The 15,711-nt window shown below is 38.1% G+C and overlaps 1 protein-coding gene across 1 annotated transcript in view; it reads left to right on the top strand.

Annotated features, from left to right (window-relative positions):
- Positions 1–15,711, top strand: part of TASOR2 (transcription activation suppressor family member 2) — a 76,210-nt gene that overhangs the window by 28,501 nt on the left and 31,998 nt on the right. Inside the window, exons 2-13 of the mRNA XM_040645462.1 lie at positions 1,724–1,869; positions 2,158–2,253; positions 3,293–3,365; positions 6,785–6,876; positions 9,000–9,137; positions 9,284–9,408; positions 9,488–9,507; positions 9,598–9,697; positions 11,598–11,698; positions 12,371–12,474; positions 15,229–15,301; positions 15,400–15,462. Of these exons, the coding sequence (XP_040501396.1) occupies positions 1,724–1,869; positions 2,158–2,253; positions 3,293–3,365; positions 6,785–6,876; positions 9,000–9,137; positions 9,284–9,408; positions 9,488–9,507; positions 9,598–9,697; positions 11,598–11,698; positions 12,371–12,474; positions 15,229–15,301; positions 15,400–15,462 (1,131 nt within the window). The remainder of the gene's footprint in view (positions 1–1,723; positions 1,870–2,157; positions 2,254–3,292; positions 3,366–6,784; positions 6,877–8,999; positions 9,138–9,283; positions 9,409–9,487; positions 9,508–9,597; positions 9,698–11,597; positions 11,699–12,370; positions 12,475–15,228; positions 15,302–15,399; positions 15,463–15,711) is intronic.

Raw genomic sequence — 15,711 nt, 5'->3', positions numbered from 1 at the left:
GTAGTATTTGGAAAAGTTAAAACCTGTGTCTTCATATTACATTTTGTGGAATTTAAGAGTTGATAACCATAGAATGGTCATTTCCAAAGCTCTGACAACTTTTATTTCTTTCGCTGTAAGCAACGTATTTCTAAAATATTGAGCCTCAGAGTTTACATAGATTTTTAAATATTATTTTGCCCTTTTACAAATATTAAATACAAGGTTTCCCAAATTAGGATTTTTGGAGGAATCCTGACTTGCTTTTGGGCTAGCAGGGAAGCTTGTTTGTAAGACAGAATCACAAATGCTTAGGCTTCCCAGTTTGTTTTGAGCTGATATAGTTAAAGAAAGCCATCATTTTAATTATCATCCCTGTTGTTTTGCTATTTGAACCTCTTTAGAATATCCATATTTTTTTATAGCATTCATATACTGATATTGAAGGAAGAAGTGAAACTGAGAAAAAGTTGAACAACTGATATGGATCAGATGTACAAACTTCAGGATATTCTTAAATGTTCCATCCTCTTTTCTTTCCTTCCTTGCTACTTAAGTCTTTGACTTTTGATACTAGGAAGTTTATTAAAGCATTTTTAAGTTACTTGGATAATTGAAGTGTTAGGACTGTTTGTCCAAATTAACTTTACTGAAATGTTTTTCATTTTTATAATAGTTTAGTTTTTTACTGTTGTTCAGAAGTTAATTTTAATTAAAGTGCTTGTCTTTCCTTTAGCTTTTGAACTTTAATTAGCAGAGTTCTGGTAAAAGCAGGAAGCCATATTAATGTATTTATTTATACTATATCACCAAAACTTCCAGTGCTCTGTATATTATTCCATTCTCTTTATTATTTGTAAATAGTTTGTTACTTCCCTGCCTTGACCTTGTTAAAGAACATAGAGAAAGATAAAAATAGAAGGGAGTAACCAAATCAGGTAGTTAAATGTTACAAGAATTCGTTAGGCTCAATTCTTGCTAAAGTAAAAACTTGTAAAACAAAAGGCACAAAGCCTCAATCAAGGGTCAAGTCAGTAATTCTCTGTGAGGAAACATGCCTTTCTTGGGAGGGTCATATCAGAATTTCTGGGCTAGCACATGGGTAGGGTTTGAAAAAAGCACTTTCTAAAAGTAATAAAGTTTTATTTTTGTGAAATGAAAAAAAGTAATGACTTCAAATATAACCCATAAGAAGTAAAGTCAACAGATGTGTCTAGGCCATGAGGAAAACCCAAAGGTAGAACAATTTCTAATGTGTTTGAGTGTGCAATGGTAGGCCCCTTAAAAGGAACCTAACAGGCTTACTTGGGGGATTTGATGAGAAGATGGGAGGGGTAAGTTTATCAAAATGTGGCATAAGTTTAAAAAAACTTAAGGTTGAGAAACATTGGTCTAAGTGATTGCTGACCACCACTTTGATGCTACCACATTTGATCTGCTTGTCCCAACTGTGGTTATAACACACGGTTTTAAACCAAAAGGCCCAAGGAGTCTGGCAGGGTTTATTTTACTGTTGTATTGAAAGTAATTCACCCTCAGTAACTCACCTCTGTGTAATGTTCTTCACATGAGAGGTCTTTTAAGATAGTACGATAGTACGGATGTGGAGCCAAAACACAATGTAAGTGTCTGAGTTTTACAGGAAGGAAGTAGACGAAGTATTCAGTGATACTTAGTATGCCGCTTTTAACCCCATCCTTTGGTTATCTTAAACAGTTGCATTATTTTTGTTTGTGTTTTACAGTTTTTGAGACAGTGTCCTTGAGTTCAGACTCTGTCTTCCAGAAGGCAGTTTCAATTCTTCATACTTCTTACTTGGACTCTGCATCTGAGCATGGTTTTCAGTACAGTCAAGTGACTTTGGTGAAAAATGACATTTTCTTAAATGAGGTGAGGTGCTTGGTACACACTGTGTCTGTGTGTTAGTTTTATTTTAGTTTTTAAGAAATAAATCCATCATTGTGGTATAAAAGCCTATCTAGTTCTTCTCAGCTGTCACTTTCAAATGAGATAAGAAATCCTTGGAAGGTAATAAGAATATGTTTTAGTAGGGACTAGGAAAATAATAAATTTCGTTAGTTCTTTAACAGGAGGAATTCAGATGATGCATTTTTAAAATTTAATTTGCAAGGCAAAATAATATGTTTATAGAATTCGATTATTCTCTCTTTTATACAGTACAAAACTTTTTACCAAGAAAAAAAAGCAAGTAATTATACTCAGGAAGAACTTCAAGAGACTTACGGGTTTCTTCTGTTTGAAACTGAAAATCAGGTAAGGGCATTAGGTCGTAGAACGTTAATTTTGTGATAGTAGCGTACAAAATTAATGATATCATTAAACTTAAATATTGGTATTTCACATCTCTGAAATTTGTAAGATTACTAGTTCTCCACTCTTTTTTGTTGCTGAGTCTGGTGGCAGTGGAAATGATCGTGACAGCTAGTCCTGAAAGAGATTGGATTCCTTTTTGCAGGCCTTCTTTAATTTCATCGAAATAGATTTGTCAGCTCAGGGTGAGATTTGGATTAATACGGTTTCCTAAGTATGGGCAATGCCTTTTAATGGAGTGAATGGGTATTTCTCCATTCTGGATCATCGTTCACATAGATACTTTGTTTCTTGTGGAGGTTTTTCAGGTTTCAGTTACATGGTTTTAGGGATAAGGTGAACACTTTTGGCAGTTGAGTTACTTGAAATTATTTCATGCCTGTGTTTGAAGACGGAGCTTCCGTATTGTTGCTCGTACCCAAATTGTGGGAGAAGGAAACTGCTGTGTGGAACGTGTCCCCAGAGATGTATGTGGCTTCCTAGATACAGTTTTAACAATACCAGAGATTTATAATTCAACTTAAAATAATTTAGTATTTTGATTGGGTTCGTGATTTTTAAAGGGTAGACTTGCTTAAAGAATACTTACGTTAGCACATAACGTAGGAATTCTATAGTAAGACCAGAAGAGTTTGTGTATTAATCATCTACTTACAAATAAGATACACTATGGATTCATACTAAAAAAGGCATTAGGGGATAAGACATTTTCAAATTTAGTGATTCCAAAGCTATAATTGAAGTCTTGAAGAGAGGACTTAATCTGGGAGCTTGTTTAATTTACTTTTGCTGATGGCATTTTTAACAGAAATGATATAATTTCGTGAACTATTAACCAAATACAGTTGCCTTACATAAGCTTACTTTGTGCCGTAAATACATACCGTGTACAGATTCTGTATTTATTTGAAAGCTTATAGTGTTATTTCATTGTCTCTCCTAAGACTGATATGATAAGCAAAGTACTGTCTTTTATTTAAAGGCAAAGTTAGTATGTCAGCGCGGACTCTGTGTGGGCAGCAGTGCTATTACCACTCTCGGTGACCCAGCAAAAGGTAAGTCTGTGAGAAAAGAAAGAATCTCTTCTTTTACAAGATGAGGTGGGGTTTAGTTCACTTCGTAAGACACTTATATTAAAAGCCAGTTTCATTAATGATGAATAATAATCTTTAGAATCAGGGCTTTAAACATATGAGCTTCAGGTCTAAGACTTAAGATTTTCCAGTAGGAGTTACATGATAACTTTTTCTTAAAGGTTGGTTGGACTAGAAGAGATGCTGAAGGTAGTTTTCAGTACCAAGAGATTAGTGCGATCATCCAGGGCTAATGAGGATGTCTTCTAAACTATCAGAATGGCAGTAGGAATAGAGAAGAGATGGAACTGGCCAGACTTGGCAACTGTGGAATGTGAGGAGTAAGAGAAAGGAAGTATTCAGATACAAGCTTGTAAACTTAAACTACAGTGATGTTGTTAATAGAGGAGAGACACAGAAGGAAAGGAGATTGGTAGGGAAGCAGGAGTTAAAAGAGAATGGTAATCTTACAGTTAAGAATGTGGATTAACACTACATTTCTTTGAGCTTCAAGCTCCTCATCTGTGAAATCGATAAAACTGTCTCTTAGATCTGCTGTGAGGATCGTGTGAGGCTACATGAAGCACTTAGTTCTCAGTAAATGGACGCTACTCCTTTCATGAATTGAACTTGAGAAATAGTGAGATTTTCCTAGGTGTTTCTGAGACATACCCTGCTGATGGTAAAGAATAGCCGGGTTAGAACTGGAGATGGGGCTCAAGGTGGCAGGACTAGGTGTTAGTTGAAGCCAAGGATACTGTTAACGTGGGGCAGTATCAAAGGAAAAGATGGCAAAGAACAGGACTGTGACTCTCTGGGGGCCCGGCAGGTGGGGGGGAGTGGGGGAGGGGGGAGAAGGGGAGAACAGTCCAGTGGAGGAGGAACTGGGGAGTAGAGTTTGACAGCAGAAGGATTAGAGGACAGGTATGTAGCACTATTAGGTGCTACCAGTGTGGAGATCAGGAGCGGCTAGCTTCCTGCTGACCTTTTCTTTTTCACAGCTCTATTGAGATGAAATTCATACACCCTGTAATTCACCCATTTCAAGTGTACAGTTCAGCTTTTCTTAATGTATTCATAGAGTAGTGCTGCTGTCAGTGCAGTCCATTTTAGAGTGTTTTCATCCCCCCAAAAAGAAGTCCTGTGCCTATTAGCAGTGATGCCCCCTTCCCCACTACCGCCAGCCGAGGCAACCACTACCCTGCTCTTCACCCCTCCAGGTTCGCCTCATTCCGACATTCCACATACATGGAATCCTGTGTGATGTTTTGTGACTCTTTTTCTCAGTTTAATGTTCTCAGGGCTCATCCACATTGTAGCTCATACCAGTACTTCATCTGCCTTTTGGTGGAATAGTGCCCCATTGTGTGGTTTTACCACGTTTTCTTTATTCTTTCAGCGCTTGAGGGACCTTTGGTTGTTTGCACTTCTTGGCTCTTATGGAAACGCTGCTGTGTGCGTTCATGTACAAGTGTTTGTGGAGTCATGTGTTTAGCCTTCTCTTAGGTGCAGACGCATCAGTGGAATTGCTGGGTTATGTGGTCACTCTGTGTAACACAAAACGCTTTAAAATTTACATTTACATCTTCTAAAGGCCATGACAGAGAATATATTCATAAACCCGATAACATTTTACATAAAACCTTTTTTTCTTCCTACTCTTTTTCACCCCCCCTCTCATTGTAAAACATAACTAACATAGGAAGAGAGGAGGGTATAATGTACCCATTCCCTGGGTTTAACAGGTCACGTTGTGCATTATTCCCTTCATTTGGTTAAAATTTGTTGTTGTTGTTGTTGTTGTTGTTGTTGAAGAATTTGAAAATAAATTACAAGTAAATACTTCAGCTTTCGTTTCCAAAATATAAGGCCCTTGTTCTATATTACTTTAGTCCCTAATTATATGGTTGATGTTTGAAAGGCTGGCTTCAGTGGGGTGCTGGAGTAGAAACTGCATTATTCCTAACAAATATACTTTGTTAAAACATACTGGAGTGGGTAAGAAGGTAGCACTACTGCCTGCGTGTATTTTATAGTTTTGTCTCAAATAGAAATGGTTAGTTCTAATAGTAATATTTTATATGAATGTAGTGTCTTACAGTTTTAAAAGTTTATGGATCTTTTTAAATCTTCCTGAAAACCCTGTGGCTTATGTGTCCAAGCCCCCCCCCCCCAAGTCACATGGTTAGTAGTAGCAACTGAATGCCTTGGTGCTGGAACCCAAGCTTCTGACCACAAGTTCATGGCTCTTTCCAGGATATCCAAGTGGTCTCACCATTGTCTCATATTTCAAGAGATGCCTCAGTTTAGGAGTTTCTGTGGGATCTGCTCTTCCCTTGCCATTCCCCTGCTGCTGCTGCCACCCAGGGACCCTTTCCTGTCTCGGCTCTGATGGTAGCTTTCTGGTTGGTCTTGCTTCTGGCCTCTCCCTTCTGCATACTCCACTGTCTTGTGAGTGGCAGTCTGTTGCTGAAAACCCTTGGTGGGTCTCTGCTGCCCACAGGGTGAGGTCTCGCCTGAAGAGCAAGTCCTGCAAAGGTCTTTACCACTCAGTTCCAAGCTTCCCTTTCAGCCTCAGTTTCCCCTGCTTTCGCCCCTGCTTCCCCATGCTGTGGCCCACCCTCCTGCACAGTTTATAGTCTTATGCTTCCATACTTGCGTTCACTCTGTTCTCTGAGAATGTCATTCCTCTCTCTGTTTAAAGAACTCCTTTTCTAAGCAAATATAAGTGCTTATTTCCGTTTCTTTGTGTCCTCAAATACGTGTGTCTGACAAATAGCTAGGCACCTACTACATACTGGGCTGTGGTGTGGCCGCAGTGGTGAACAGAACAGCCGTGACCCCTGCCTGAACTGGAAACCTCACAGACTAGCGGCATAAGCTGCTTCAAGGCAGGACCTTGTTCTATTTACTTTGGTGCCACTGCTGCCCAGCACGTACCTGGCACGTAGCAGGCTTTGGCGCTTATTATTAAATAAGAGTCCTTACTGAGATTTTTTGCAAAAGATAACTGAGCATCGAATTACTACAGATAGGCCTTTTCACTGAATGATTGCCTTAAACAAAATAAACTTAGAATTTGCCAAGAATTGTGATGCTTTTATCCCTTTTTAGTTATTGTACCCCGTGTGTGTGTGTGTGTGTGTGTGTGTGTGTATGGTACCTAATTAGAACATTGGTTGTCCGTCAGATACATCCTGTCTCATCTTAGCTCTAATGTTTCCATACCTTTAGAATATCTCAAATAGTTTTTAAAAGGTAAGCAGTTTCAAAACAGTTTAATGTTGACTTTTGTCTTTTGTGTTGTCTTGTTCAGTTAAAGGTAGCACCTACATGTGAAATGTATATGAGTAAACAATCCTTTTAAAGTGTGAATTAATCTATATCTTATACTTTTATAGGTGTGTATATTTCCAAATACTCAGACTATCTTCATGCAAGACCATGGTATCATGGGAAGTCTGGTTATGTTGTAATTTTTAACCTAATTAAGGTAAAGCCCAAATGCGCTTCTATGTAATTCTTCTTTTAAAAACTAAAGGTTATCAGTCTGTGATAATGTTCTTAGTATATCATTTGCTAAACATCATAGTCACTGAAGACAGCTGTAAATTCAGAAAAAATAACTGTTGTTCTTGCTTTCCTTTAAAGACAAAGCTTAAAGTTCATTTGATAGATGATCTATGAATATGTCTTTAAAAAACAAAACAGCTTTCAAAATAATACGTAAGGTAATGAGTAAAAAGCCTTCCTCTCACCCTGGTCCACAGTGCCACTTTTTAAACATTAAATAACAACACAAGTAGCAACCTATAAAAACAACGTGATTACAGTTGTAAGAGAGGAATTTAGAAAGCGACTTTTCGTTTTCTGGTTTAAATTGTTGAAATAAGAGAGCCTTTTTTCCTTTATCCCTAAAACATCCAGACCTGTTCACAGTTTTATGTGGCATCTATAACTGCTGATCTCAGAAATTCTTAAACACCCTCAATAGTTCAGTATAAGTGAATCGCACAATTAGAGTTTTTACTCAAGTAGTTTGTAGGAAAACTCTGACTTTAAAGATTGGTGGGCTTTGTAAGGACATACTCCGCGGTCTCGTTTTGTTGTTTTTTGCTTTGGTCTTAGCTCTTACTATCTTGAGTTCTCACTATCTTGAGTTCTCTGATTATAAGCCAACACTACTGATGTGGTTTTTTTGAGTGTGAACTGTTCACATTCCAAAGTTTGTCCCCAAGGACTGGAGGGAAGGTAGCCTCACAGTGGCGGGCAATCCCCGCCCCTCCTCCCTCTGTCCTCCTGCAGGAGAGCTGCTGCGGTAGATGGGCCGTCGGCTCACACAACCCTCCTTAGGTGTTGTAGCTCTGTCAGATTGTGCTTCGCCCTGGGTTTCTTGGCCCTGTACCCCCCTGTCTGGTGGATATTGCTGGTCAGTTTTTACCTATATGCTCTCAGTTCTCCTTACTTTACTGCTCAAAAGCCAGCCATGCCCAAGATCATAAAATGTTGGAAGGGGGCGCCTGGGTGGCACAGCGGTTAAAGCGTCTGCCTTCGGCTCAGGGCGTGATCCCGGCGTTGTGGGCGTTATGGGATCGAGCCCCACCTCAGGCTCCTCCGCTATGAGCCTGTTTCTTCCTCTCCCACTCCCCCTGCTTGTGTTCCCTCTCTCGCTGGCTGTCTGTATCTCTGTCAAATAAATAAATAAAATTAAAAAAAATAAAAATAAAAATAAAATGTTGGGGGGGGAGAAGATACAGGTTGATTGCTCACTGAGAAGTACTATTTATATTCTTCGGCTTTTTATTATTGCTCCTGGTGGTCCTATGAATGAAGAGGCAGGACCTTAACACCCCCCCCCCAAAATTCTTCCTGTAAAGATAAAAATAAAAGTTTCCTATAACTTTACCTCATTTTGGTAAGTATTTTGTGTATTTTTTCACATATGTCATTATATTATTCACAACAGCTTTCAAAATCATTGTATGATATTTCATTGTATGGTAACCTTGACTGCCCCCTCCCCCCGCCTTGAAAGACCTGTAACCCTTGATGAAGAGAAATCTGTTGTCAGAAATACTATCGACTATTCAGTAATCGGGCCCAGCTAAGCACTTTACTGTATATTTGCCCCTTGCTGATTTACTGGGTCCTGGCATAGTAGAAATACCTTGATCTAAAAATTACAATTGATAGCTAATACTTCAGTTTGAAAATTCATCTTGTGAAATTTTATATTTCATTTGTCACCTTTTATGTGACAGTCTTTGACTAAGCTAATCTGTTCAGTTGGTGGGCTATCTAATTTTTCTTTTACAGAAATGTTTCTCTTAAGTTTGGGGTGATTCATGTACTCCTTTCATGTTGTGATAAAAGCTGTGATCATTTACCTCAGAAGGATGCCCAGACATACCAGATTTTTAAATATAATGTTAAGAGGCTCGTGGATAATTAAAACTATTGTTGGCCTTAAGATAATTCGCTCAGAACCATAGTTGTTAACACAGTTTGTTTAAAACATATCCACATCCTTACTTATTAGGCTACTTTTAAATGAATCCTAGAGTAAGATTATTGCCATTTGAAGACATCTGATTAGTCTTAATATTTTTATTCTAGGGAAAAGTCAAGTTTGTGTCTGAGAATTATACCACTAACTATACTAGTCCATCTTCTGGCTATGATTGCCACGTGGCTGCAAATACTAACAAGGTTTCTCACAAGACGAGTCATTTTCGCGCATTTGAACTGAGTCAGGTATAGTCACCTGGGAATAAATCATTCCCAAGATACATTTCTGAATCTCATGTGTTAAATGTCAGGACTGGGTGGAGTTGAGATAAACTTGGTACCAATGGAGTTCCGTAGTGCTACTCTGATAATCCTTATTTCTTTTCTTTCAGTATTACCTCTATGAACTTTCAGGCAGCTCTGTTATTGAGCGACCCAGGCAGATCTATCCTTATATTATTGTAGCTTTTCAGTACAGGGAACCTAAAACGATGGCAGCATCAGCTCATAAAAGCATGTAAGTAATTATGCACATACTTTGTTTTACTGGATATGTTCTGATTGCTCTTATAAGCATGCCTTTCCTTTTTCCCTAGATGTGAACTCAGTGAAAATGGTAAGAAATTATTTAATTGGTTCTTTTATGTCTTTTAAGTAAATGTTCTGCTCATAAATAATCAGTGTCTTTCTTACTCATTTCTTAAAGCCCTTACCTCTTCGTGGCAAGGCAAATTAATTATTCAAGGCTGTCTGCTGTGTGATATAACTCTTTGGTCCTCTTATAGTACATCTGTTCCAACACAACTGTAAGTATTGAGTTTGTGTCCTTTACTATTTAATTTTTTTTTTTATTCTCATTTTGTGGTCTTGTTTGTTGTTACTGGTGTGAAACAAAGCAATTGTACTTGGTTTTTGATTAGAGTACTTTGGGGTAGATGTATAGAGCATAGGAAACTTAAATTCAGGTCTAAATTCTGACCTTGGCTTTGAAATAGTTTTATAATCTTTGACAAGTCACTTTGGAAGTTTTAGTGTCTTAATCCATTCATGGGAATATGACCTCACAGACTAAATTGAACTGATACTAGATGTTTGACTTTTCCAAGAAACAAATTGGATTTGCCTGGATAACAGATGCAGCAGATTATAGGCACTTCATACTATTATTGAGTCTTTATTAAGAGTTGCAGGAGCTGATTTTGTAATTTTCCCATGATTTTCCTAGACCCCTATTAAGTAGAGTAGCTATTACATATATTTGCATTATAATGAATTATTTGCTTCTGGGGCACTGTGAAAGGCATCTTATGAAATCTTTTTATTTAGTCTGTTCTTAGTTTGCACCCCAAACTGTTGAAAGATACACCTATTTCGTTGAAATATAAGCTGAAAACAGGTGTGCTATCAGAATTCATTTTTTTTTTCTGTTGACTGACTTGTTCTAAGAGGGAGAATTGAGGGTTATTACAACCCAGAGAATAAAGTAAGAATTCTGTGAACAGGGGTACCTGGGTGGCTCAGTTGGCTGAGTGTCCCACTCTTGACTTCGGCTCAGGTCATGATCTCAGGGTGGTAAATCGAGCCCTGCATCGGACTGCACGCTGGGCGTGGAGCCTGCTTAAGATTCTCTTCATCTCCCTCTCCCCCTCCCCACGCCCCTCCCCTGTGCATGTGTGCTCTTGCTCTCTCTCAAAAAAAACCCAAAACAAAACAAATTCTGTAAATAAATAAATGGAAGAGCTGGGAAAGTTCGTTGTCACTGTGGAGTACAACTAATGAGCGTAGAGAGAAGTGGCTGGAACCATTGCCTAAATGGTTAACATCACCAGTGGTGGAATAAATATCACGTGCTTCCTATCAGGATGCATAGAGAATGACACAGTGCCACCCGTGTGCTATTCCTGCCAATCTAAACAGCAGGAAGCATCAGCCATACCCAGATTGAGGGGCATTCTGCAAAATACATAGTCTGCATTCTTCAGAAATACCAAGATCATTAAAGACCAAGAGACCGTCCAGATTGAAGGTGATCAAAAAGACATAACTAAATGCAGTGTGTCACCCTGGCTTGGATCCTAAAACAGAAAAAAAATTGTTTTCTTTTCTTATAAAGCCCCTTAGTGAGACAGTTGGCAAAATTTGAGTAAGGTCTGTAGGTTAAATAGTGGAACTTATTAATTTCTTGATTTCGTTAGTTGTTTTGTGGTTGCATAAGGAAATGTCCTTTTTTAAGGACACACACAAAGAAGTATTTAGGGGCAAGGGGCATTTATAAGTCTACAAGTATTAAAAATGAGTTTTCAGTGAAAAGTCGGGGAAAGTGGTGAAGAAGTCTGGATGTGATTCATTCAGTAGCACTGCATGGTAAGCAGTCCACTATTGTCAAAAGTTGGCAACTCTTACATAGCATAATTTTTAGAAAATTCTCATTCCAGCATGCATAATTCTTTCATTCATCTAGGTATTTTGCTAATTTCAAAAATACATGCATTCAGAAAATATGAACATATTTTTAAACTGTGGTCTGTGGGGTCATATATTTGAAAATCAATAATATTTATAAATATGCACATTATTTGATTCAGATTTTATCATTTTAAGGACTTTCTTGTTATGGTATTTTGTTTGCACTTATTAGAAAATAAAGAATTATGAAGCTATAGTTTAAATGTTTATTGAATTGCGTGGTGTCGTTTTTTTTTTTAGACCACATGAGCTAGATTTTAAGTATGTAATGAAAGTGTCATCTTTGAAAAAAAGACTACCAGAAGCTGCCTTTAGAAAACAGAATTACCTGGAGCAAAAAGGTCTGTTCAGATGCAGTGATACACTGCATGCCCTGGGCTTTGTTCAGTTATTTTCGTCTGTCACACGCACACGCATACACGCTTGTTGTGGCTTTGCCCTAAGTGATCCGCAGAAGGGCCTTTTGTAAAAGTTGTAGGGTTGCTGTGATTTAGTGCCTTGGAGGCTAACTAGAAAGTGAAAGGTGGTTTCTTCTAAGGTGGTAGAGACTAGCTTTACTATAGAGCACTGAGGGAATTCAGCAGAGATGATTACGAATAGTTGGAAACTCATAACCGTGCCTTTCAAGGAGAGCAGAGGCTTTGTGGCGGTGTTTTTTATATATTTATGGACTTCTGACTGAAGAAGAAAAGCAGAAAACATGACAAGGAAATTTCCTGGTCATTTAGATTAATTCATGGAACACTGATGTCTGTATTATTTATATAGTATATATTTGTCTTGTTAAATCCTGTCGTAGAGTCCATATTAATGAAAGCATTGTTTTCAAATACTTGACACAGTAACTTCTTATTGAGGAGTTTTATAACAAAGACCATTGAATATTAAATGTTTTTTTAAGAGTATTTCTAGTTCTTTCATCTTTTTAACATACCAAATGAAAAACTTGGTATAAAAAAGCGTAATAGTATTTGAAAATAAGAAATGTTCTGTTTTTCTGATTTTCTCCATAGTCTGTTGCCAGGATATGTGCTTCAGGATGTATGAGGTGGAACTGTCAAACAAACAAGGGGAAAAAATAGATAAACTAACAGAGTACATTAAAAATAAGCAATTGGTAAGAATCACCTATTTAAAATGTAATTAGTATTTCTTCCTTGAATTAAGAAATTGCTATCTCATTATTAGTTGACTGTGCCTGGAGTGAATTATTTTAGTTTGCTGAAAGGATTTACATCACTTAATATGTGACATATTCTTAATATTTATTATCTAATATTTTCATCCCCCTTTGTGTCTCAGTTTACTTTCGTGTTTCGCTGGTTAGTTTGTACTCCTGATTTTAAGAATAAGAGGAAAGTTTTCGCAAATCCTTTGTTGTTCTTGTTTTATGACAGAAGAATTGAGTAGATCCCTAGTGTTTCTGAATTAATCAAAGGACCACTTCTGAGATCCTTCTTTAAAAGTGGCCTGTGTTGATCTATGGGTATGTAAGGGAAAAGAATCAAATGCTGGTGCTCCCACTGTTTCCATATTGTAGAAAGTAAGATGCTAATGAGGAGTATGTAACAATCCAGACTTCTGTCCATTTCTCCCCAACGAGGGGAGGCAGCCGGGCGGCAGATGCGGAGCGGGGGGCTGTCAATGTCTGCGGGGGATGGAGGCTGTGTTGCTCTGCAGTAGCATAGTCCATTTTCTGTTCGGAAAGTAAAAGGAAGAGAGCCCAAAGATGTTTTCAGGACATGTATTCCTGAAGCGACTGTAAGTGCAAATGGTATCACAGATCGCAGATCACAGATCTGTGAAGTCACAGATCACAGATTACATCAGGTCCTTCCTCCTTGGTGTCCATGCTTTTTCTTCTTTTTTTTAAGTTTTTATTTGAATTTCAGTTGGTTAACATACAGTATTATATTAGTTTCAGGTGTACAGTACCGTGAGTCAGCACTTCCGTCCAGCACCCGGTGCTCATCTTGACAGGGGCTCTCCATCCCCATCACCTCTTGCCCCACCCCCACCCCTCCCCTCTGGTCACCAGCAGTATGTTCTCTAGAGTGCAGAGTCCATGTCTTGTTTTGTCTCTCTCTCTTTCCCCTTTGCTTATTTGTTTTGTTTCTTAAATTCCACGTGTTGAATGAAATCATATGGTATTTGTCTTTCTCTGACTGACTTAATTCACTTAGCATTATACTCTCTAGCTCCCATGCTTTTTTTTTCTTGCCTCGTCATTGTATGAATAATTTTTACATATTCATCTCTCCACCTAGACATTGAGTTCTTTGAGGGCAATTATCATCTCTTAAGCATCTTTGACGCCTTGGTGCCTGTGCCTGGTGTATAGAGGACAAGCAATAGATACCCCTCGGATAAAGTGTATGTGGGCTTGTACCTAGAACACTGACCTTCAAGAACAGTACAGACCAAGGTGTCTTTAACGGGGTGTTAAGGACATGTATGGCTGTGTTTTTCTGTGTGTAAATGGAAGAGTCTACTAGATATGTAAAAGACTGTATGATTCCTCCCCACAAAGGTTCAAATAGGAACTTTAGCCCTTTCAGTACATAATCTGAGAGACCAGTAAGGCATCTATTTCTCTTTTATTTGCACATTTCATCTGTATCGCAAAACTAAAATGCAGAAGAATGTAGAGGCTGACTCTTGTCACTTTCACTTTTTACAACAGTAGAAAATGAAGCCAGAATTATACCGGCAACTTACTAGGTACCAAAGCTATGGGTATATATAACTACTGGTATATTTATTCAGTAATTTTTTTCTTCAGTCCCTACTGTGCGCCAGAAGCACAAATACAAATACAGTTCCTGCCAATCAGAGAATTTGTAAGACTGGAGGAAACAAAAGCAGAAACTATCAGGTGCCCAGGGGCTTATCAGAGAAGCCTGCGGAGTGATTGTTCCTGTGGTCGTAATCATCGGAAGTCTTTTTTTCGTACTTTAACTGTTACTGAATAATTTGATTCCCCATATTTGTAGGCTTATGACCTATCAGTCTTTGAAATAGAACGTTTTCTCACTTTATTCTTAAAAATTGTTTATTTTGTTTAGATTTCTTTTTTAACTGAAAAATTACTATATGAACATTGGATTTTCTCTTTGTTATGGATATGTAAGCTTTTGAAATGGTGACTAATGGAAAAGCTGTTATCTTTATGATTTACAATGGCAGCTTTTAGATAACTTCCCCACTATCTGGGGAAAAATTCCCAGAGTTACTGGAAACATGACAATTTCAGGATTTTTTTTTCTTGACCTCCAGATTCCCCTGAAGACTGTGGTAGAGGAAAATAAGAAGAAAAATTTATTTTTATTTGTATCTCGTGTTGCCACGGGACCTAATTATATTATTTTCTATTATTTTCTTCTCTTAGGATGCTGTAGAAAGGATTATTTTATTGGATGCTATCTTCCAGTCTTGAGTTCCAGGATTCTGTGATATTTTTTGTGTAAACATGAGCTTAAGATGCTAATCCCAGGTCTGAGTCACCTTGAATTTGTAGTGGCTGAATGGTGACAGATTGGCTACGTGGGCAGCAGTATGAAATGTGAAGCATCTTTATGAAAAACTGAAATGTCTTTTCTAATTGATTTGTTACATAGTTGAGCACTATCCTAAAACTAACCTTGATGTTCTGGTGCTTATACACAGGCCTCACAGGGCCAAGATTATTTGAGCACTAAGAAACTTGCAGTTTCTGATACTGGGGACAGAATTCTCCTGATTCTCACAAACACATTTCAAGAATTGTTTTATATTTATACTTTTCGTGAGCTCACAGTTCACTGCAGAGTGTGGTAGAGGGAGAAGGAGAGAGGGACTAAATCTTCTTTCACTTCTTTTCTTGATGTTTAAGGCACTCATCAAATGCTTAGAAGATCGGGGGTTTTTCATCTTATTTACATCGTCAGCCTTAATACCAGAAACAAGTAAGGACAACTTTTTAGAAAACCTGTTTTTTAGTATGTTCACTTTTGTTTTATAAGATCAACAACCTAACTTTTCTTATGATTTTCATTCTGTGTAGATTTTGGAGATGAGCAAACAGGTCTACATGGGTTACATTTATTCCATGCATCCCTTCCAGCAGGTAAGGGCACAGTGACATCCAGTTCTTAGAGTCTGCGGGATATTTTCCAGTCTTCATCTTGACCTCTCAGCAGCACTTGACCCTGGTAACTGTTTTCTGCTCTGAAATCACTCTCCTTTAACCTCCCTGAGTGATCCCTCTTTATCTCCTTTGCAGACCTGGCCTTTCCTCTGAGCTTCACATGCCCATATTCAGCTGCCTGTTGACATGTTCACTTAGATATCTCAGGTGTTCCTCAAACTCAGCACG

The sequence above is a fragment of the Ursus maritimus genome, unplaced genomic scaffold, assembly GCF_017311325.1.
Source record: "Ursus maritimus isolate PB19 unplaced genomic scaffold, ASM1731132v1 scaffold_31, whole genome shotgun sequence".
Taxonomy (NCBI): Eukaryota; Metazoa; Chordata; class Mammalia; order Carnivora; family Ursidae; genus Ursus; species Ursus maritimus.
This window is presented reverse-complemented; position numbering and strand designations above follow the sequence as displayed.